The 21,537-nt window shown below is 41.2% G+C and overlaps 1 protein-coding gene across 6 annotated transcripts in view; it reads left to right on the top strand.

Moving 5' to 3' along the window:
• The first annotated feature begins 8,768 nt into the window (after positions 1-8,768).
• Positions 8,769-21,537, top strand: part of MNS1 (alpha-mannosidase 1) — a 28,608-nt gene continuing 15,839 nt past the window's right edge. Inside the window, exons 1-5 of one of the 6 annotated variants that reach the window (XM_086802778.1) lie at positions 8,769-8,967; positions 13,683-13,730; positions 13,891-14,121; positions 14,227-14,339; positions 14,760-14,825. In XM_086802778.1, coding sequence (XP_086658904.1) covers positions 8,815-8,967; positions 13,683-13,730; positions 13,891-14,121; positions 14,227-14,339; positions 14,760-14,825 — 611 coding nt within the window. In that variant the 5' untranslated portion in view covers positions 8,769-8,814. Of the gene's footprint in view, positions 8,968-13,218; positions 13,317-13,441; positions 13,584-13,682; positions 13,731-13,880; positions 14,122-14,226; positions 14,340-14,759; positions 14,826-21,537 lie in introns of those variants that run through there. The other 5 variants (XM_086802780.1, XM_086802783.1, XM_086802781.1 and 2 more) reach the window with 5 other exon arrangements.

Genomic DNA, 21,537 nt, shown 5'->3' with positions numbered 1-21,537 from the left:
TAGATATTTTAAACTTTGATGATCAGTCCGAAGTTCAAACTTCACACCAAGTAGGAAATGTCTCCAATGCTTAAGGGCATGCAGAATTGCGGCCAATTCGCATGGCGGTCATGTGGGTAGGATACTTCTCTTCATGGCTCCTAAGTTTCCTTAACTCATATTCTACTACTCGTCCATCTTGAGAGAGAACTAGATTTGCTAAAATACCATTGATATTTTAAAAAATACTAATTTCTAGGATTTCTAAAAATAATTTCTAGAATATTCCTAATTTTTCCTGAGAATCCTATCGTTCACGAAATTTCCAATTCCGCCCGACAATTCTCAAATCCAATGAAAACTTATAATTTTAATAGATTTTCTAATTTTTTGGGATAAAAATATATTTTTAAAGGAATTTGAATGGTCACAGGTGCCTGAATGGACACACCACATGCCAAACACCAACCCCACATTTTCCAGAAATTTAAAATAACCTTTGTCTAATTTTCATGAATTTTTTAAAATTTTTAATTTATCGCGAACGCATTTAGAATACGAACGGTCAAAAAATTTCGGAATCCCAACAGTTATCCTGGAATATGAAAAGCCAACAGTTTCGGGAAAATGAAAAGACCCAAAAAAAAATCGAAATGTGAAAGGTCAAAAGTTTTCGGAATCCAAAAGGTCAAAAGATTTTCCGAAATTCGGAAAGCCAAAAGGTTTCCCGAGAATGCGAAAAGCCAAGAGATTCCTAGAAAATAAATAAATTTCCAGAGGGAAAATAAAAATTTTCATAGAAGTAATTTTTTTTCCAAATCTCTTATCCCTTTTTCAAGCTTTTTTTTGAAAATTAAAAAAAACTCTTTTTGTAATATATGTTAAAGCTTAAAAAAAGCTTTTTTTCTTAAGCTTTGTAAGATTTTTTTAAAGAAAATTATAGGGGGGGGCGAATTTCACCTGACGGGCTGCAGTGCAACCCCCCCTGCGCGTTTTCAAAAATCTGAGAGAGGAGGAGTCCTCTCTCCTCTCCCCTCTCTCCTCTCCTTCTTCTCCATTCCATCTCTCCTTCTCCACCCCCTCCTTCTCTGTTAATAGAGAGGAGGTTGATTAAAGATTTTAATTAGCTTTTAATTAAATCTTTTCTAATCATAATTATAAATTAATTATGATTAAGCTTAATCAAACTATGCCTAGTAAGAGGCATTCACAACACAGGAGAGAGAAATAGAAAGAATCTCTGGATTTTGGGAAAGAGAAGAACTTTACACGCACGGGAGAGAACCCAATGCATCAATAATTGACTGCCCCACACTGCATTTCAGCAGAATTTTGACAGAAAATGGATAGAATATCCATAGAAAATCCATAAAAATGCATTAAAAATATATATTAACCATAAAAATGCTCAAAAATTTTCTTTAAAATTAGGAAAAAATTCCTAAAAATTATAGAAATTTAAGGAATCCATTCTACCAAAATATCTGCAATAAAATATGTTGTATTTTGGTAAAAATTTTCATTAATGCTTATTTTAAACCATAAAAAATAGCATTAAACTCAGGGAATTCCCCCGCAACGTCGATTTGTTCATTGAATAATAGTAACACGCGTTCCAACCACCATATCGACGATCCATGTGCAAAATCATCAAAACAAATCAACAAAATAACATTTTTATTTAGTAAATATTAAAATTTACTTTAAAAATGCCAAAAATTACAATAAGAAAGAAAAAATAACAACAATAACTAGAGATTGCTCTGATACCACTGTTAAAACCCTCAGATCTCTCTAGATAATTGTTATGCACAAACATGCATAAATTAGGCATAAACTCATCCACCCAACCACCCCCGAGCCCAAGGGATACACACATGAAATATAATGAAGTACATCACCTTGATGTCCCATACCATCAAGAGGTATAACTCCAATCCAATAGCATGTAGCTATAGTGTGAAATGGTAGGTGAGTAGATATGATCCTTAGAACATAACATGACCTAGTCTCAAGATAATATCAAGAGACCATAGCCTAAGCCTCCAAGCCTCCCTTGAGTGTGCCCCATGCCCCTATTATATAGGAGGGCCCTCAACAAGTGACTCTTGACTCTCCATTTCCCATTTGTGACCGTTGGATGCCTGACCCTAACCTTAACCCTTAAGGTTAGTCCTAACCCATGCTCCATTTCTCATGTGTGACCGTTGGATTCCTGACCCTAACCTTAACCCTTAAGGTTAGTCCTAACCCATGCTCCACTAGAGCTTGTTCCCATGCTCCCATGCTCACAAGCCTAATGTAATGTGGGTTAGCCTCCTAGTATATGCACACATAATGTGCATATAACATTAGCAAAGAAACACTTGCTCATCTTTGCATACAACTTGTGATCCTGCAACTTTTGAAGTGCTTTCCTAAGATGAATTTTGTGAATATTTGAAATCATCCAAATATTCACGAAGCACATTATTCATTAAACACATGAAAGTAGCAAGTGCATTAGTCAATCCGAAAGGAAGAACAATGAACTCATAATGCCCAAACCGAGTCCTAAATGCTGTCTTAGGAATGTCCGCTTCTCTGATGCGAATTTGGTGGTATCCAAATCGCAAGTCAATCTTGGAAAAGAGAGAGGACCCACTTAGTTGACTCAACAACTCATCTATGTGAGGTAAAAGATATTTATTCTTAATGGTCTACCTATTCAACCCTCTATAGTCAATGCAAAGTCTATAAGTCCCATCCTTTTTCTTTTGAAACAAAACTAGACTACCCCCTACCCCAAGGAGAAACACTAGGTCTAATGAAACCCTTTTGTGTCAAGTCATCCAACTGAAGTTTTAGTTCTCTCAACTCATCCACATTAAACCTATAGAGTGCCCTAGAGTAAGGTTGGGTACCTGGTTCTATCTCTATGGCATGATCTAAGTCTCTAGGAGGAGGCATCCCAGGTAGGTCATTCGAAAAAACGTCACGATATTCATCGACGAGGAGTTTCTTCACATACTCGGGATGGTCTTCCTTCTTTGTCTCTTCCTTAAGCTCATCAATCAGCAAAGATTAAGAATGTCTCACACCCTTTCCTAATCCCTCTCAAAAGTTTCATGGTCGAAATTAGAAAGGCCTCACTATTCCTCACTATTCTTCACATACTCGGGATGGTCTTCCTTCTTTGTCTCTTCCTTAAGCTCATCAGCAAAGATTAAGAATGTCTCACACCCTTGCCTAATCCCTCTCAAAAGTTTCATGGTCGAAATTAGAAAGGCCTCACTATTCCTCTCTTCCCCTTGAATAACTTGGGCTTCTCCCTCCTCATCACTAGCAAAACTCACAATCCTATTCGCAGAGTTAATGAGGGCTTTGTTGGAGACTAACCAATCCATCCCAATTATTGCATCACACTTACCCATCTCGATGGCATAGAAGTCTCCCTTACAGTTCCTTCCCGCTAAGGTAAAAGATAAGTTTTCCAAGAACACTTGGGTGTAGTGAGTTTTCCCATTGGCAAGTTGGACGGGCCTCTTTACTTGATTTCCTAATCTTAAGTGTTGTGATTTCACAAGTTTTGAAGAAATAAAACAATGAGTGCTACCTGAGTCAACTAAAAATACTAAATCATGTGCATGAGATGTAGAAGAAACCATACATTTCATTATAGGTCTAGGGAACTCACCTTGTTCCCCCGCTTCTTCGATTGTCGAATCTTTTGTAGTCAATTTCGCTTGCATCTTCAGTCCAGTTCCAAAATTGAATTTAACTTTGTTCAGGCACTCAAATGTGCGATGTCCCTGCTCAAAGCACAACTCAAGCCTCCTTGCTAGCTCAATGAAATGAGGATCATTCTGCCATGCTACTGGTTTTTGGTTCTTCTGATTCCCAAAGTTCTGATTATTGGACTGATTCTGATTTCCAGAATTTTAAAAATTTGGATTCTGCCTATCCCGCTGATTATAGGGTACAGATCCTTGGTTTTTTCCACTATCATGATTCCCATCCTTTTGATGCATATTACGCCTTCCTTGAAACTTGGAATCGTTAGAAAATTCAGATCTACGAGGAATACATGAGTTCTGAAAACCTTGAGGACGATGGCCCGTTGGAATTAACCGTGATTTTGCTACCTTTCTTTGATTGTATGCTTCCATCCTTTCAAAATTTTCAGCTTTGGATACAACATCTAAGAAATCCCGCGATCTTGTTCCCTTTATCATGTAGAGGAGGTCCTCCTTAAAGCCCTCTACAAATTTGTGAGTGAGAGCCTCACCCGAGACTTCAGGTGCATACTTGTGCAAACGAAGAAACTTCTCCTTGTACTCATCAATAGAAAGATCGTGTTTTTCCTCTTGAACCTGCTTGAAATTGTAAAATTCCATCTTCTTTTCCATATAATAATGTGGAGAATAATACCTTTTTTCAGCAGAAGCTCGAAATTCAGCCCAAGTAATTAGCTCGTTTGGTTTCTCTTGAATCTGTACATAGAATTTCCACCATAATTTTGCGACACTACGCAATCGCACAGCAAGACAATTTTAGCCTTTCCCTCCTCATCGAAGAGTAAAGAAATCTTCCACCAATTCTTCAAGCCAAGCCTCAAGATCTTCTCCTGTCTTCTTTTCACCATCAAATTTTGAGAGTTTTGCTTTCTTGAGAACCTGCTTTAGGGCAGATTTGGCCACATCTTCCTGTGCTTTTGCTCTTTTTCGATTTTCTGGTTCACGATTAACATCGAGAGAGGAATCTCTACATAAATCCCCATAGCACCTGAATTCTCGTTCTGATTTGAAGGACCAGCTACTGCTTTCCCTTTAGCTTTGTTTAATTCTGCGGTTAATCATTCAATAAGTTGAGCCTGTTCGGCCAACCTTTGTTGGATTGAATTATTATCAGCCATCTTCCAAGAACGATTAAGGATGCGACTGCTCTGATACCACTTGTGACGCTGTCACTCAACAATCACAATACAATTCAAGAAAAATAGAATTTTGCACAATCTTATTTGAGGCAGAAAGAGAACAATTCTGAATATATCGAAAAATCTTACAATAGTCTGATATGACGCACTCTTGAAGAAAAGAGTTCGAACCACTTGACCACCCCCGAGCTATCTCACTCGCACTCTCTCTCTAAAATCTCACACTCACACTCGCACGCACACACTCGCACTCACACTCACACTCTCAATCTCTCCTTTAGTTTTCCGATTTTCTGTGTATTCCTCTTGTTCACGTCAAAAAACTAAAAGTAGCCCCTTCTGGAGCTTTCTTGATCCACGTGCCATATTTTTGGCGATGTCGCCCTTTTTGGAAAAAGCGTGTTCGGGAAGCTTTCTTCATATGTGGTCATCATTCCCATGAGATTACGTTTTCCCCCCCCGAAAAAAAGCATGTTCGGGAAGCTTTCTTCATTCCCATAAGATTACACTCGGAAAACAACCCTTTTCCGTGGTGCGCCATTTGCGCCTTGATGATCTGATGAGGATGCTCAATAGCGCATCTCAAACATTGAATCCTTCTCTTTGACTTTGTGTCTCTTCGTCCAAGGCTAAATCTTCATTCTTGACCTCTGTTTAGGACCTGCAATGTCTTGATATGAAAATCTAGGCACATTTTAGCACAAAACCACTTGAAACCCATTTTGGAGTCACCAAACTGATATGAAATAATGTGAATCACAAAGGTTTCACTTAAGTAAAATTGTTCTATGTACAAAACATAAAAACTCTCTCATACAAAACGTCGCCTAATTCCACCTCTAACCTAATAAAAAATCACTCACAAAAATGATTACCCGAAAAGGACCAAAACCAAAAATTTCCTGCAACACAAAATTTTGTTAAAACATGTTAGGTGTCCTAACAAAACATTTTACACACTTTTTACAACAAAAATTTATGAAAAATATTTACATGAAATTATGAAGCGTCACACTGTTCTCGGGTTGTGGGATTCGTGTAAGGGTTCATATGGTCTGAGATGGCTGTGGGAATTACACATGATCCCTACGCAACTATGGTCCAGTCGAATGATATGGTCAGTTAGTCATTTTGGACCAAGTCGTGGATGCTACTGGGTACTATATATAGACTAGTTTGGCAGCCTTTGTTAATCATTGAGCTCATTGTACTCAAATACTCTTGTAAGCGAGACATCTCCCATTAAGAGTCTATCTAAATCGCCATCAAAGCTCCTTACTTGGAGCATAGGGGTGGGGAGACAACCATTAATTTGTAATCAGAGTTTGCAAGGAGTAATATTATTTACTCTCCACTTTTTTATGGTCCTACATCTACTATTGTATTTTCTTACATACATCATATAAATCCCTCAATTATTAAAACCCCCTCTGTGCATGAAGGATATATACAATGTGCCTCCCATGGCCGGAGCCCCCACACAAACTTCTAGAATATTCTACATGTTTAGTTACCCTATATGAGAAGGAAATGTGTTGGCTATTGCGCTATCTTGGAGAATTGGTAGATTTGACCAAACAAAGATAGCTACAAAGAGGTAGGCTTGAAAGAAAAGAATACAACGAGAAACAATAGTCATTGGTTAGACTTTCACTCACACAACAACTATCGTGTTAAACTTGGAACTCTCTTGTAAAAAGATTTGAGGCCATGTGGTAGATGGATTTGGTTCCTTTTATTATGTACTGATTAGTTGTTCATTCCATTGATAAGTGGGTATGCATGCAATCGAATGAGATGACAATTTTGCATGCTTGTGTATATTATGTGTTGGGATGACAATCTTGCCCTTAAAGCCAGTGGATGGAAGCCAAAACCTCATGTGCATAATAAGAAAGAGGGTGGCTCTCATCAATAGGATAGATGGATTTGGTTCCTTTTATTATGTACTGATTAGTTGTTCATTCCATTGATAAGTGGTTAGTATAGCTAGGTCATCTATGCCAGGAGTACAATATACTACGAGGAGTGTGTAGACATCGGTTTTTATAAAATATACATATTTCTTCTTCATTACTCAGCAAGCTAGAAATATGAAGAAAATAGCTTTACTTCTACACTTTGATGCATTTTTTTTCAGCAGGTTCAATTCCTTATCTCAGTTGACCATTTTGAATTTTCAACTAGTTGAAGGTTAAAACTGAGGCACACATTTTCTGAGCAAACTGACTACAAGTGTTTACACACATGTATCTTTTTTGTATAAGAATTTGACATGGGCAAGGGAACAGAAGTTGGGATTGGTAGTGCAACTTCTTTTGGAAGATAGCCATCTCTTCATGATGAACCCCTCTTTCTATAACTGCTACTTTCTCTCCCCCTCTCTCTAACCCCCTACAAGTGTTTACACACATGTATCTTTTTTGTATAAGAATTTGACATGGGCAAGGGAACAGAAGTTGGGATTGGTAGTGCAACTTCTTTTGGAAGATAGCCATCTCTTCATGATGAACCCCTCTTTCTATAGCTGCTACTTTCTCTCCCCCTCTCTCTAACCCCTTACTTTTATTCCTCTTCCCCTACTTTCTCTCCTTCAATATCTCCCTCTCTTTCTAACCCCCTACTTTTATTCCTCTTCCCCTACTTTCTCTCCTTCTATTTGTCCCTCTTTCTAGACCTCACACCCTTCTCTCTTTCATAAAATAAAATGAGCCGTAGCTCTACTTCTAGAGAGTTTTAATTGCCAAAAATAGAATGAAGAAGAAGAAGAAGAAGAAGAAGCTCTACTTTTGGAGAGTTTTAATTGCCAAAAATAGAATGAAGAAGAAGAAGAAGAAGAAGGATTGAAGATAAATAATAATCAGAGTCCTTCCATTTTTTACCTTTCTATTTTTAGATACTCAACCCTTCACTTTACCTTTAAAATGGGTACCTAAGTCCTTCCCATTTTTATCTTTCTATTTTTAGATATACAACCCTTCAATTTACCTTTAAAATGGGTACCTCCGTCTAATTATTTAAAAATATGATGATATTGGTATCCTATTCGATCTCTCTAGGGGAGGCAGCTTCTCTCTCTATCTTTCTCTCTCTAAATATAGGCAGGCCTTTGTGAAAATGTACTCCTTGTTTGATTGTAGCACCCATTTATTTTAAATGCCAAAACTCTTTAAGAATGGCATTTTCCTCAACAAACTCTTTTTAGCCTAAGTCTAAGACTAAGCTTATTAACCACTTCAAAAACAGTGTGTCTCATGTACGACGATGGATTCAGAGGCAGTGATTACGTAATGCGTGTGGACATTAGTGTTAATAATTACGTAATGAACGACGATTAATTCAGAGGGGCCGTCATCGTTGTGCTCTTCATGCGTCTAAAATGTCTCTCTTTTCTATATGAAAGCACACAGCAAGCCAGTTCTGTAAGCCAACTCTTCATTAGTCAATATGAGAAGTTGAGAACTAAGAGGGATGGTGAAGCTTGCTCTGTGTGATTCAATGGCGAGCTTCAATTCGGTGTGAAACGCCAGCCCCATCTTTCCGAAAGCTGTAGTGGCGCCCATCATCACATTGGTGGGTTTTCTCATCACTGTTGCTTGGTTTCGAACTCACTTCTTCTGCTTTGTTAATTCTTCTCACGGAAGCGAAACCCACTTCTGAGCCACCGGATCTGTATTTGGGTTCAGGCTTATTGTGCTTGCAGATCAAATTGTAGTCCAAATGCAGCTCTTAACTGCCTCCATTACTTGGAAACCCTCTTTCTCTCCATATCCAGGGATTTTGGAACTGAATTTGTAGAAAATCAGGGTTTCTTCATATCCAGAGCGTCTCTATTGTTTCGCTGCTGATCATATGCAGGGCTTCTCTGACTGTTTCGTACAGTTGTAACGGTTTTTTCCTCCACAGCCTGAGCTGCTGCAATGGCGAGACAAAGATCTTCAAGCGGCTTCCTCCGCTACTTGCACCCTTCTTACTACCTCAAGCGGCCAAGTCGGCTTGCCTTTACTTTCATCCTTTTTGTTTGCATGACATTTGCAGTGTGGGATCGGCAGACTATCGTTCGGGAGCATGAGGTATGCACTGCAAGGCAATTTTCTGTGTACGACCTGATCAATACAAACAAACTTTGTAATTAAACTTTTATTTTTTTAGTGACTGGGTTTTTGAGGAATGCTGTCATAATATCAGAGCTTCACAAAATTTTGCTTCATCATCGATTGGGCTACCTTGGCATATTTTATTACCCTATTGGCATGTATATTAGGAGGAGGCATCTCTCTGAAATGAAGAGAGAAAAGTCTCTTAGTTAGATTTTTTTTTTTTTGCTCCATGTTGTCATTAGCTAATGATAGAGGTCATTTTCTTGCGCTTAAATAATCCAAGAATTTGATAGCGTACACAGATCGATTTGTATGAGTACACAACAATTTATGGGGTAATTCAACCACTGCCTTTTCAATTGGCAATCGTCACATGCATCTGTCCTGAGACACATGTTTCATGACAGTTGAGGACACCTGTACAGGGTAGTTAGTGCATGCATTTGTACAATTAGGGTTAGTGTTAGGTCATGGAGTCGTAATGTGCAGGTTTAAGGCAGTTTTCGTCTAGTTTTTGGCAGCCTAAGCATGTTCAAACCAGTTTGGCCAAGGGGTCAAGGTCGGGCGCCTTTCTAGCCTAGTACGAATGTGTTTAGTGACATTATTTTCAGGCTCTCAAAAGGCTGGCTGACTAGAGTGGGTTTCCTATTAATAGAATCCCTACATTCTCAAAAAGCGAATTCTCAGTTGATGAGAGGACGACTCTCGGGCCCCGCATGCCCTTTACAAACACCACACCCAACACACACCCTTGGGCAACATTACAAGATAGCATCATTCGGGGTAGCCAGCAGGGTTTGAACTCATAACCTCGGGCATGTCAACCAAACACCTTCACAACTGAGCTACCGCCCAATGACTTAATCCCTACATTCTCATTCTAAACATCATCTACAAGACTTTCTGGTGCAGCAAAGAGAAAAAATAAAGTCAAGAGAGTAACAAAATTCAGTCTAGATCAGCAATAGAATTATTGCACATTGGGAGTCTAGTGGATGATCTAGGTAGAGCTTTGGGGGTGATAATTTCTCCCTTTGTTTTCCAAGAGGGCTAAAAAGGTGCCCACCCTAGGCCCCTTCCAGCCTACACATGCTTAGGCAGTGCAAAATTCATCCAGAACTGCCCCAAACCTGCAAATTTCCACACCATGCTGATTCTCTACTGATTCTACCCTAATCCTAACACTAATGACCCTATACAAGTGTCCTCAATTTTCATCCCCTCCTATTTATGTTTGAAGGTGTTTAGTGAAATCCTTGACATTGTCTTTGGGCTTAAAAGGGCTGGCTCACTGGAGTTTGTTGGATAAGGCTTTTTAAATAAGACCGCTAACTCTCCATTCTAGATATCTTCTACAAGACTTTCTGAAGCAGCCAAGAGAGAGAGAAGCTCTAGTCAAGAGTCTCGTAGAATTTGGTCTAGATCAAGAGTAGAGTGAACGCACGCATGAGTCCAAATTTAGCAGATATCATTGCAAATTTTTGTTTTAAGTCAATCAATGAATATATCCAGTAGTTTAGCTTGAGAAACTAAGTCTTCCGTTGCCATCTCTCTTCTTCTCTTCCTATTCTCTTTGTATTTTCACTTTTATTCAAGCAGGAGGGTATGTCACATGCATTTTTTCTTAGAAGCATGTGCCATGACAATTGAGGACACTTGTTAGGGTATTTAGTGTAAGCATATGTGAATCAAGGTTAGCGTTAGGATAGAATCAGTAGTAAATTATCATGGAGTCGTAATGCACAGGTTTGGACCAGTTTTTGGCTGCCGAAGCATGTGTAAACTAGCTTGGCCAAGGAGCCAAGGGTTAGACACCTTTTTAGCTGAGTATAAAGGCACCTTGTGACTTTATGACCTATTTTTGGGTAACATAAGGCTGGCTGATTGGGGTTAGTGTTGACAATAGATTTTTCAGTAAATAGAATCCCAAAATCCCCATTGTACAGATCCTTCTTCAAGACTTTCTAGTGCACCCAAGAGAGAGCGAAAGAAAGAAAGATATATTTAACGTCTACAAAAGACCCAAAGGGCCTATGAGACCATGCATAGTACAATGATACCATGTGCATAGAGTTCTTGGAAAAACAAAAGAAGAATGTGACTAACTGAAAACTGAAACATGACTCTATAAGCCTCATGATGGCAGATGTGGCTATGATGATGGCATGTCATGTTGTAGGAGAATCTCATGGATTTGTCTCTATGTGGTGGAGATCCTTGGTGCTTTGGGTCGGGGGTGCCTGACACGTAGGCTAGAGTAGGCCTGCCCACTTGGGACCCCTCTGGGACGCGAATATGGCCCGTGTAATGCTGGTATGAGCTGATGTCGATGTAGCGGTGTCGGCATGTGTGGCTGATGTGGAAGCTCGTGCTGTGAAGAAATTAGTGATGGATCTCTAGGCAACTTCGTGTGCTGGCCTTGTCTCTCAACATGTCCTCTCAATACTCCGTGCCTATGTCATCTTAGCTCTATCAGGTACATCTTGAGATGTCTTTCGTCCTCATGTATCACTCATGCTAGTGGCCCGAACTGCTCTAGAAGAGGCAATGAAGTCTCCCCCATTCTCATAATACGTTGGGCATCTGATAGCAATAGTGCATCTCTCTGACGAGTGCACTTAGCCATCTTCATCTTATAGTTTTACTTTCTTGTAGGCAATCCAAACTTGTGGGCATAAGTATTTTTACCATTGGTTACATTCCATTTGAATTTGCTTGCTAGTACTTGACATGGAGAAGCAATTAATTCCTCTCTCTCACTTATAACCTGTCCCCCTCTTTAATGAAGTGTGGATGCTCAAACTCACTAATAAGTTGTCCGGAAAATCTGTGTCTTTCGAGGGTGAAGCCGCAAACTATGGGCATGAAAATCTAGTCTTTCGAGGGTGAAGCTGCAAATTATGGACATCAATCAACCTCAAGGCCATCTCCACATGCTTCCCATGCTCATCTTTAGTCTTGCTAAAGACCAAATTATCATCCATGAAGACAATGTTGAATATCCCAATGAAAGGCTGGAAGATTCCAGACATCATCCTGCTGAAGACAATGATGAATATTCCAATGAAAGGTTGGAAGATTCTAGACATCATCCTGCTGAAGGTAGTTGGGGCATTGGTTAACCCAAGATATACAAGAAACTTGAACGAACCGAATGAAATCTAGAAAGATGTCTTTTGAATATCATCCGGATGTATGCGAACCTGATTGTATCTGGATTTCAGATCCAGCTTGCTAAACCACTTTGCCCCTGTGAGCTCATGTAACAAGTCATCAATGCAGGGCAGCGGGAACTTGTTCTTGATAGTGATCTTGTTGAGTGCTCGGTAGCCCACACATTGACGTATACTTCCATCCTTCTTGACCAAGAGGACCCAGGTTGCATTTCTTCAAGTAATGGGCAAGAAGACCAATATTCAAGCCATTGGAAAAATCACAGGCCTTGCCCAGGCTTCCTGTGTCACCTCGAGGAGGTCAGGGTTTTTTACTTAGTTTTCTCAAGTAACACTCTATTTCCACTGTTTGACTGTCAATATTGGGGGCCTTCTTCTTCTTCTTATCAAGTAAAGCATGCGTAACAAAACCAAGAGCACGACTAAGAAAGAAAGAAAGGAAGTAAATGTCTTCAAAAGACCCAATTGGTCTGTGAGACCAAAAGTGATACAAGAGTTCCATGTGGTACTGGGCCATAGAAAAAGACTAACGAAAAAAATGGAAAAAGACTAACGAAAAAAACTCATACGTAAAGATAGACTAGCTTTATGTCTATCTCATCATCATCAGTAGCATCATGGTGTGCACTATGGTGAGCATGTGAATACATGTGAAAATACACGCGAAAGATATATCTCCAAGTCGGTACAAGAAAAGGAGGGCTCATGTGGGTGTAATATCATCATCCTCATATATTCAGAATATCCAGCATAGGTGAGTCTATGACTGCTGAGAGAATTGCTAAGTCCACCCTCAGTGGGTGGCTGTGTCTATATTGCTGGGGAATCTCCCTGATCTGAGCTGCTGTGTGTAAAGCGGTCGTGGACCTGGCGGCGTGGATGTTGGGTGTGCTGTAGCTGGTGGGCGCGGTCCAGTGTGACTCCAGGAGGTCGAGGTGGGACATAGCATTGGCTAGTCCTGTTGGTTGGATGTGAGCACAGGTACCACAGAATCTCCCCGATCTGAGCTGCTGTGTGGAAAGCGGTCGTGGACCCAAGGCCCGTGGACGTGGAGTGCTTGTAGCTGGTGGGCACGGTCCAGGGTGGCTCCAGGAGGTCAAGGTGGGACATAGCATTGGCTAGTCCTGTGGGTTGGATCTGTGAGCACAGGTACCTCTGTGGATCGCCGGCTGGTGCTGCTATCCTCTATCTGGAAGAGTAAAGTAACCCTAGGGGGAAAGGATTGCTGGGGTACAATGCATAACATTGGTCTTAGAATTTTCATGCAGAATGGAGTCCTTCTAGAGGAAGTATATATGTTTTGAGAGTTGGGGGTGATGGAGTAACTAAATCCAGATGTTCATATATGCATATTTGACTTTCAATTGGCAGCTTTACATGCTTCTTTCCAGGAATCATATTTTTTTTCTGTTTAAGGTGGGTTACAGTTTGGAGACAGTTCACTCTGAAAAATCCAAATATATCTCAATGATCGCTACTGCTTGACATTTGGACACGGGGATGTGCTTTTTACAGGAGGAAATTTTGAAGCTGAGTGAGATGAATGAAGAGCTATCTCATCAGGCAAGTTCTACACACTCACCCCCAGCCTACTTTGGCTTTAGAATGGAGCCATGAAGTTAAGAATGGGTCAGCCTGTTGCTTCATCCATGTTAATGCACATATCTCCAAATAATTTTGCGGAGATTTTACCATTGACTCATGGGCTCTCAGGTTTTTGCAGTTAGAGGGAATCAGAAAACTTATGGGTCATCAAGGTCAGCAATTCCCTGTTGACACACTAAGGCAATACTGGAGTGAACATGAACTTTCGACAAGCCGTCGGCACACACAAGGGGAGAATTTTGAAGATAACGATTTGGTTGCGAGAGAAAGAAGAGACAAAGTTAAGGCTGCCATGGTTCATGCATGGAGTTCCTATGAAAAATATGCCTGGGGTATGGATGAACTTCTGGTATGCATCATTGACATGTGCTCCGGACTCATGTAAAATTTTCCATTTTCGGACCAATTTTTTTCAGCTGAAGGACAACTAACATGGTTTTTCCTGGGCCTTCAGCCTCAGTCACAAAGAGGATCGAATGACTTTGGAGGACTTGGAGCAACTATAGTGGATTCTTTGGATACTCTGTATATTATGGGTTTGAGTGATCAGTTTCAGAAGGCAAAGGAGTAGGTTCACCTCTTTTCTGATTGGGAGTGTTGCTTGCGCCTTTCCTTTCAAATTGTTTGTTTCAAACTTTGTAAGGGGCTTGTCTATGGATAAGTCAGTATTGATTTTTTCAAACAATTGTAGGTTGAGAATTGATAAAAAAATAAATTGCGGCTTAAATGCACAATGATTTAGGGACTTTACAAACCAATTGCACCCCTCCCCCCTCACCACACACTCCGCCTCCCTTCCTTTCCCAAAGAAATGGCAGCCTGTCTGATGGATAAGAGATCCCCTGTCCATGTGTGATGAGCCGCCATGGTCGCCCCCCTTTCACTTGTACTGAATGGCCATTTTTTTTTAACATCACTGCCAGACTGAATAAAATTCACTCTAAGGAGTTGCTTCTGATGAAAGTTTTCCATTGTGCTGTGTTGCAGATGGGTTGCATCTAAAATGAACTTTGACAAGCATTATGATGCCAGTGTATTTGAGACAACTATCAGGTCAACAATTCTCCTGTTTGTATGGATCCTTTTGAATAACGAGGCATTGAGCACACAAACATATTTCTCTCTCTTTGAGACTTTCTTTTTAAAGATATTTTATTTTCAATTCTCTTGGTGTTTGAAATATGAACGCATCGAATAGTCTCTTAGTGCTCTTAAAGTGTAGGTGGATTTAAAACAAGGTTGATGGATAGAAAGTTATTGGTTTGTAAGCTTTAGATAATCAAGTGCAAATAGAGATCCCCTATGATGTGAGACTAGCGAGAAAAATGTTGGATGAATGTGGTGTGAGTGCCTATAGGGAATCTTTCAGTACACTTAATTACTGCATTATGGCAATAGGCACCCAGGGCAAGCAGGGTTAAAAAGAGGCCTCATCTAAGTGTGTGTGCATGATCTCCCAATCGGCAAGCCTGCACACAAACATCTATTACTAGCATAGATTATAGTTGGTGAGTTAGTCTCATAGTGGGAGAGTTGACTATGTCACCTCCCAGCCATAGTTCTTTGGGGCACGTCCAAGCCTGAGGCTAGACCAGCACCAAGCCATGCTTCTTGACGGACACCGCCATAACCGACTGTCCGAGTGTTTGGCTAGAGCTTGATCAAGGATAGATCTGGGTTTCATGAGCATCTATGAGGGGGAACCCTGATTATGAAGAATCCTCTTACTATATAGGCTTTAGGTGAGTTGTAAAAAGGGTGCCCTTCATCCTAAGGTCACTTCACACTGTCATTATCTTAAAGCTGTATGTGTTAGTCGAGTGCCACCCTTACTAGTAGCCCAGCCTCATCTTAAATGGCAGCCCCTAGTTATGACCCTTGGGGATCTAATATATTCATTCCTTCAAACCAAAGCCTCATTCTACATGAGTTTTCAGTCAAGAAATCTGAGAATTGCCTCTTAGGAAAATCCATCCTCTTAATAACTCTCTACCCCATAAGGATCCATGGAGCATATAACCATACCCAAGTCAGGGATGTAACACATGTCCAATTAATGAACAAAGGGCAAGCAAGTAATGCTAGATAAGGGGACTATTATAGACACTCCTCAATAGGAGGGAGGAGACTTTGATGTGCATACCAGCCTGATGAGACCAGAGGGCAATCAAGCCATCTCTTTACCAACGCCTCAAAGCTGAAGACTCAAGGTTGAGTAAACAGTGTAGGATTAGCAAAAAGGGAAATACCCAATACAAGCATGCATAGAGGAAGATAATGTGTGGTAGGATCTAATTAGACTTGAAGGAAATAAACTATCGTGGTTCATTTGGTATGAAAAGCTTAATAGATAGCAATTAGAAGAGTCAATCACTTTCTTGCATTTAGGAGCACTAGAACAGATCTAGAAAGATGGTAGAAACTAAACCTCTTACAACCATAGACATGCATCTAACTAGTTTGATGGCCCAAAACCAAAGAGACTTCTTGTGATAGTTTCTCTCAAATCTCCATAGACTCTTGATCTTCCCCCCAAGACCAAGCTCTAAAACACTATTTATTGAGACTACAAATATCGCACTACGATTTTTAGAACATGCTAGTTTTTGTGAGCTCTTACATGATGATCCAAAACGATAATCCAAACCTACTTTTCTTGTGAGGGTTATATCTTTGAAATGAATGGATCTCTCTCCGAATTGGTTAAAAGGGGGATATCCCCTCCCACATATGTGCATTTATTCCATCCTCAGCCCCTCAGCCCTTCTTGGGGAAAAATCAGCAAAGAAATTTGCCGAGAACTAGTCAGGGAAAGGAATCCAGTTTGTGTTCATATTTCACCCATTGCTTTATACTTTTCTTCCAATGCAAATACCATAGCCCACCATTGAAACCCAGTGTTGATGTCGTATGTTACTTTCCTGTATTCTGCCAGAGCACCTGAAAATCTTTTTTGTAGCCAAAGAGTCTTCCCTTCCTTGCCAGTGATGGTTTGATTGGCTAGTGGCTTGTGTCAGTGAGGAAAATAGTTTCTCTTGCTTTTAACACTCCCCCTTGGGCATTCAGCTTTTTGCCTGCCCAAATTACTGAGGACAATAGATTGCCGATTTTTTAGTTTCAAGGGATTAGATTTTTCAATCAAGGGTTGCAAACAAACAGCTTTTATGTATTCTCCTATTAAGCTCATCTAAAGCTCACAACTACAGAGTAGCTACCCGAATTCTTTAAAAAAAAAATAAAATTGGAAACGTAAAAAAATTTGAAAAAATCTGTTGGAATCAGATTTTTCGTCTCTGTAATCTATCCTCATCTTCACTTTGTGATGTGAGCTGGCAGTAACAAGAAGGAAAATGCAAGCTTCACAACGCTTCATATAGAGAGATCTCATCAATGTAGAGGCCAAAAAGGGTGGGTAATAGAGGGCAGCCCTATTTCATCCCAATAGTGCTGGAAATCTCCTGCACACGTACCTCCTGGGGCTCTCACTTGTCTGGTGACGGACTCATAGAGGGCAATGATGCTCCAAACCATGTCAGATGGGACTCCTATCTATTGTAGACGGTGTAGGAGGTGGGCTCAGGGTACAGTATAAGCTGTAGAAATCCACAAAGGAGCAGTAAATCCTTTGATGTCGTGTTCTGCCTTGTGCAATGATGGCACAGAGGGTGAAGATGCGGTCAAGGGTGGAGTAGCTCCCCCAAAAGCTTGTCCCCAAAGAGAGAGAGAGAGAGAGAGAGAGAGAGAGAGAGGTTATATTGATGTCTTCAAATACCCAAAGGGTCTACGAGAGCAAAATGAAGTGTACATAGTGTCCATGTGTACATATAGAGAGAGAAAGGTATATTAAGCATCTACTAAAGACCCAGACCCAGTAGGCCTGTAAAGAAAGATATATCAAGGATCTACTAAAGACCCAATGGGCCTATGAGACCAAAGTGATACAATAATGTCCATGCCATATCTTATCATGGAATGGAAAATAAAATTGTCTATGAAAAACCCAAAGGGTCTGTGAGACCAAAAAGTGTACAATGATGTCCATGTAATCTCATCATCATGGAAAAAAAGAAAAACACAACAACAAAATGCATACGATGATGTCCGGAGACGGAGGGATGTATATCCAATCCTGATCTGAAGCATCAATCTATCAATATCCATGAGCCTCTCTCAATATTAGCTAAATAAATCACTCCTATGTTATTGGGAGCGGCCCGTCTAGGATATCCAGCATTGGAGACACAAGTAGAGTCAACATGGTTGCTAGATCCACTGAGTGTGGGAAAGTGACCCTATGTTGCTCTCAAAAGCCTCTTGAATCTGGAGCTGGTGGGTGGGGATAGGGGGCGTGGGGCTTGTTGTGACCTAGAGCATGGTGTAGCCAAGGCTCTGCGTTCCACTGTGGGAGGTGGGTCCGCTTTTTGTGGGCTGTCCTCCTGTGGTTGGAAGAAACAGGTGATGGTTGGCTGTAGGCAGTGTCAGGGTCAGAACTCTCTTATGAGTGACTCTCTGTGTCGAGGGAGCTCAAGGAGGAAGAGCCTGAGGCAGCGCTGATCTGGATAGTCTATGATCCTGTTCAGAGGCCCAAAGCCCTCTTTGAAAAGGCAATGAAATCCCCCCTCGATCTCGTAGTATACTAGGGAATGGCAAATGTAATGCTCCTTTGTCTCAATCTCTTGCTGGCACAATCTGGAGATCCTGTCCTCTCGGGCACTCCTCTCAGCTCTCCCTGTATCTATCCAAAGGCGGTGTGAAGATACCCATAGCTGGTCAAGTGCAATCTGCATGGCGTGTCACATGTATATATCAAGGTACCCCGACCTCCGGATGATGCCATCATCAGTAAGCCTCAAGAAATGATCCCTGTAGTACTGCATTTTCGTGTGCAATGGCTCTAACAGTGCAATCCATGTGGCTTGAATGTAAAGTGTGAGTAGATCATATCGGATCACCTGGTTCGTGTCCTTGTGTGTGATCCTGTCGAAGGGGGCACTGTGTTGAAGTGGTGGGAGCCGATCCGCTTATGAGCCTCAAACCATGCACATACAAAAGCATACCATGAGGGTTGTCCCTGGGCTGCTAGCTACTGGAATGGGCTGCAAAAAGCAAGCCTTGGAAGTCATGACGGATGTGAGGTCTGAGATCTCGTCTATGTAAAGACCGAAGTGGGCTGTGACAGGGGCAGCCCTGTTTCACCCCAATGGTGCTCAAAATCTCCTCTGATAATCCTCTTGGGCATCTCATTCATCCAATGACTGACTCATATAAGGCGATGATACCCCAAAGCATATCAGACTAGATCTTGGAGACGTTGGAGAAGACGGGCACGAGGCACGTATCAAAAGCTTTGCAGAAATTCACAAAGCAACAGTGAATCTTGCTCTATCTTGCAAATTGCTGGCATTTAGGGTGAAGATATGGTCCAAGGTGGAGAAGGTCCTCCAAAATCCTGCCTATCCAGGTGCTCTCCGCTAGAATGTTGAGCTCCCGAAAGATCTCAGTTAAACGTTTAAGCCAGGAGAGGTGCTAGAGTGTCTCCTGCATGAGAGAGGTGTTCAGCCATGAGTGGCTGTGGAGGATGTGGGAAGGGAGGCTGTTTAGATACCTGCTAGAGAGATTGTGTATAGGAGTGCCATGTTTGAGCGCAAGTGATGGGGGTGGGTGGGCGGTGGTCCCTGAGTATCCTCCAGGCTTCCTCACAATTCTCGCTTAAGAAGAGTTGGTATAATTCATCCCAACGTCTATAGTGTGCTCGTTTCTTTCGATGAGTAAGATATTGGTAAATCTGTTGAGCGTCTCGCTCTTGGATTTGACCAGTAGCTTGCTCATGTTTGTCGTCATACTAGTAATTCTGAGGCATGGTGCTTGTGGGGGTTTGGTTGTAGAGCGTATGGTATGTGGGAAGGCAGTGATGGCAGATGTGTGTATGATTGTGGTAAGTTGAGAGGTGAGGGTGGCTAGGGGTGTTGAGACCGAAGACGGCGGGGGACAGTGGGCAGCCCAGTTTCACCATTGGTGTTGAAGATCTCATATGATAATCCTCCTGTGCATCTCATTCATCTAGTAACTCATTTAAGGCGATGATACTCCAAAGTATGGCAGATGGGACCCGTAGATCCTGGAGGTGTGAGAAGATGGGTAGGAGGTGTAGGTCTAGGTTTAGGGTTTACACCGGTACAAGCCTAGCTACAGCTAAGGTGGATCAAAGAGATCCATGGTGTATGTGGAGAAAGAAAGAAAGCTATATTAACGTCTTCAAGTGTCCGTGAAATCTCGTCAAGGATGAAATAAGAAAAAGCAACAGTAAACTAAAACTAAAAACTGAAAGCCAAGATCTCAGACTCTGAGATTATACAAGATGAAAAATCTAGATACTACTATGCCAGGTATTAGGGTATAGTAAGTGATGGGATATGGGAGAGCTGCATAAAAACAGCCAATCAACCTTGTAAACCGGGCAAGGGCCCATCCAAGATGTCCATCATGGGTGATACAAGAAGGCTAGAGTTGTCGATAGTCTGCTGTGAGGATGAGAATGTCTACCAAGTACAATGCTTTTGCAGCCTTATCTTTTGACCCATACAAAATATATCACACTCGTAAGTGTGTCACATGGCACACTTATCTTATCCACTCATAACAGTGTGCTCATGCACTGCTAGCACAATAACCCTTTTAGGGGCTATTCACACACACACATATGGATACACAAACATGGGTTCACATACACGAGAGGACACACAAATGAGACTCCGAATCCCAACATGAGGCACCGTATCAAAGGCTTTGTGGAAATCCACAAAACAGGAGTAAATCCGGCGGCTGCAAGTTCTATTAATATCTACAAAAGACCAAAGGGTCTATGAGAGCAAAAGTGTTACAATGTACCCATGTGTAACATGACTACTATGCGGAAGCGTGCTTAATGATGATTAACGCAAAGCAATAAAGACTAACGCTAATCACATGATCATGACATAGAGAAGTAGAGAGAAGGAGAAGAGAAAGACTCTTTACCTAATCTACTCCTACTATATATTACTGAATGAATGAGTAATTACAATGATTGTCATAGATCCAATGTAGATCTAGACAATGAATGCTATGAATGAACTTATGCTTATTGTCCTCTGTTGTGCCTTAATGGAAAATGCTGATTTGGAGATGTACTTGGCTGATCCAAACTGTTAGATTGCATGTCCTTGGTCTTGGCTCTGCAATCTCTGTCTTTGAATCATTTTGAATGACCCATGACCTGCCTTTATATAGTAAAGTGATAGCAAGTCATAATCAGGTCGGTTTTCATTTTTTAGGCCATAAAAAGTCATCAAAAATCACATAAAATGTGTTCATATTGTGCCCATAATATGTCCCAATCATTGATGCATGTCCTGGGCACCTCCGGGCACCTATAGGGCCACCAAAGTGGCTCCAAACTGCCCATATGCGACCTCTAACTTTGCCCTTAAGGCGGCTGTAAGGAATAATCATGTTTACGTGGCACCGGATTAAGGTGCCTCCTGCTAAACTTGGAGCTAGGGTGCACATGATGTGCCTTTGCTTCATGTTGTCGATTCGACTATAGGGTGTCTCCACCACTATCGCCTTGGGAACTGCAGGCAATGGAAGTTGTCCCTTTGCCTTTGGAAGCTCTATTGCATGGTAGACTCCATGTACACCTCAGAAACTGAAGTACTTATCTTCTCTTGCTCGTCAATGGATTTGGAGATAATTGTGGGGACCTCGCGAACTATTACCTCCTTGA

The sequence above is a fragment of the Cibotium barometz genome, chromosome 9 (genome assembly GCF_041138505.1).
Source record: "Cibotium barometz isolate CiBa-2024 chromosome 9, ASM4113850v1, whole genome shotgun sequence".
NCBI lineage: Eukaryota > Viridiplantae > Streptophyta > Polypodiopsida > Cyatheales > Cibotiaceae > Cibotium > Cibotium barometz.
This window is presented reverse-complemented; position numbering and strand designations above follow the sequence as displayed.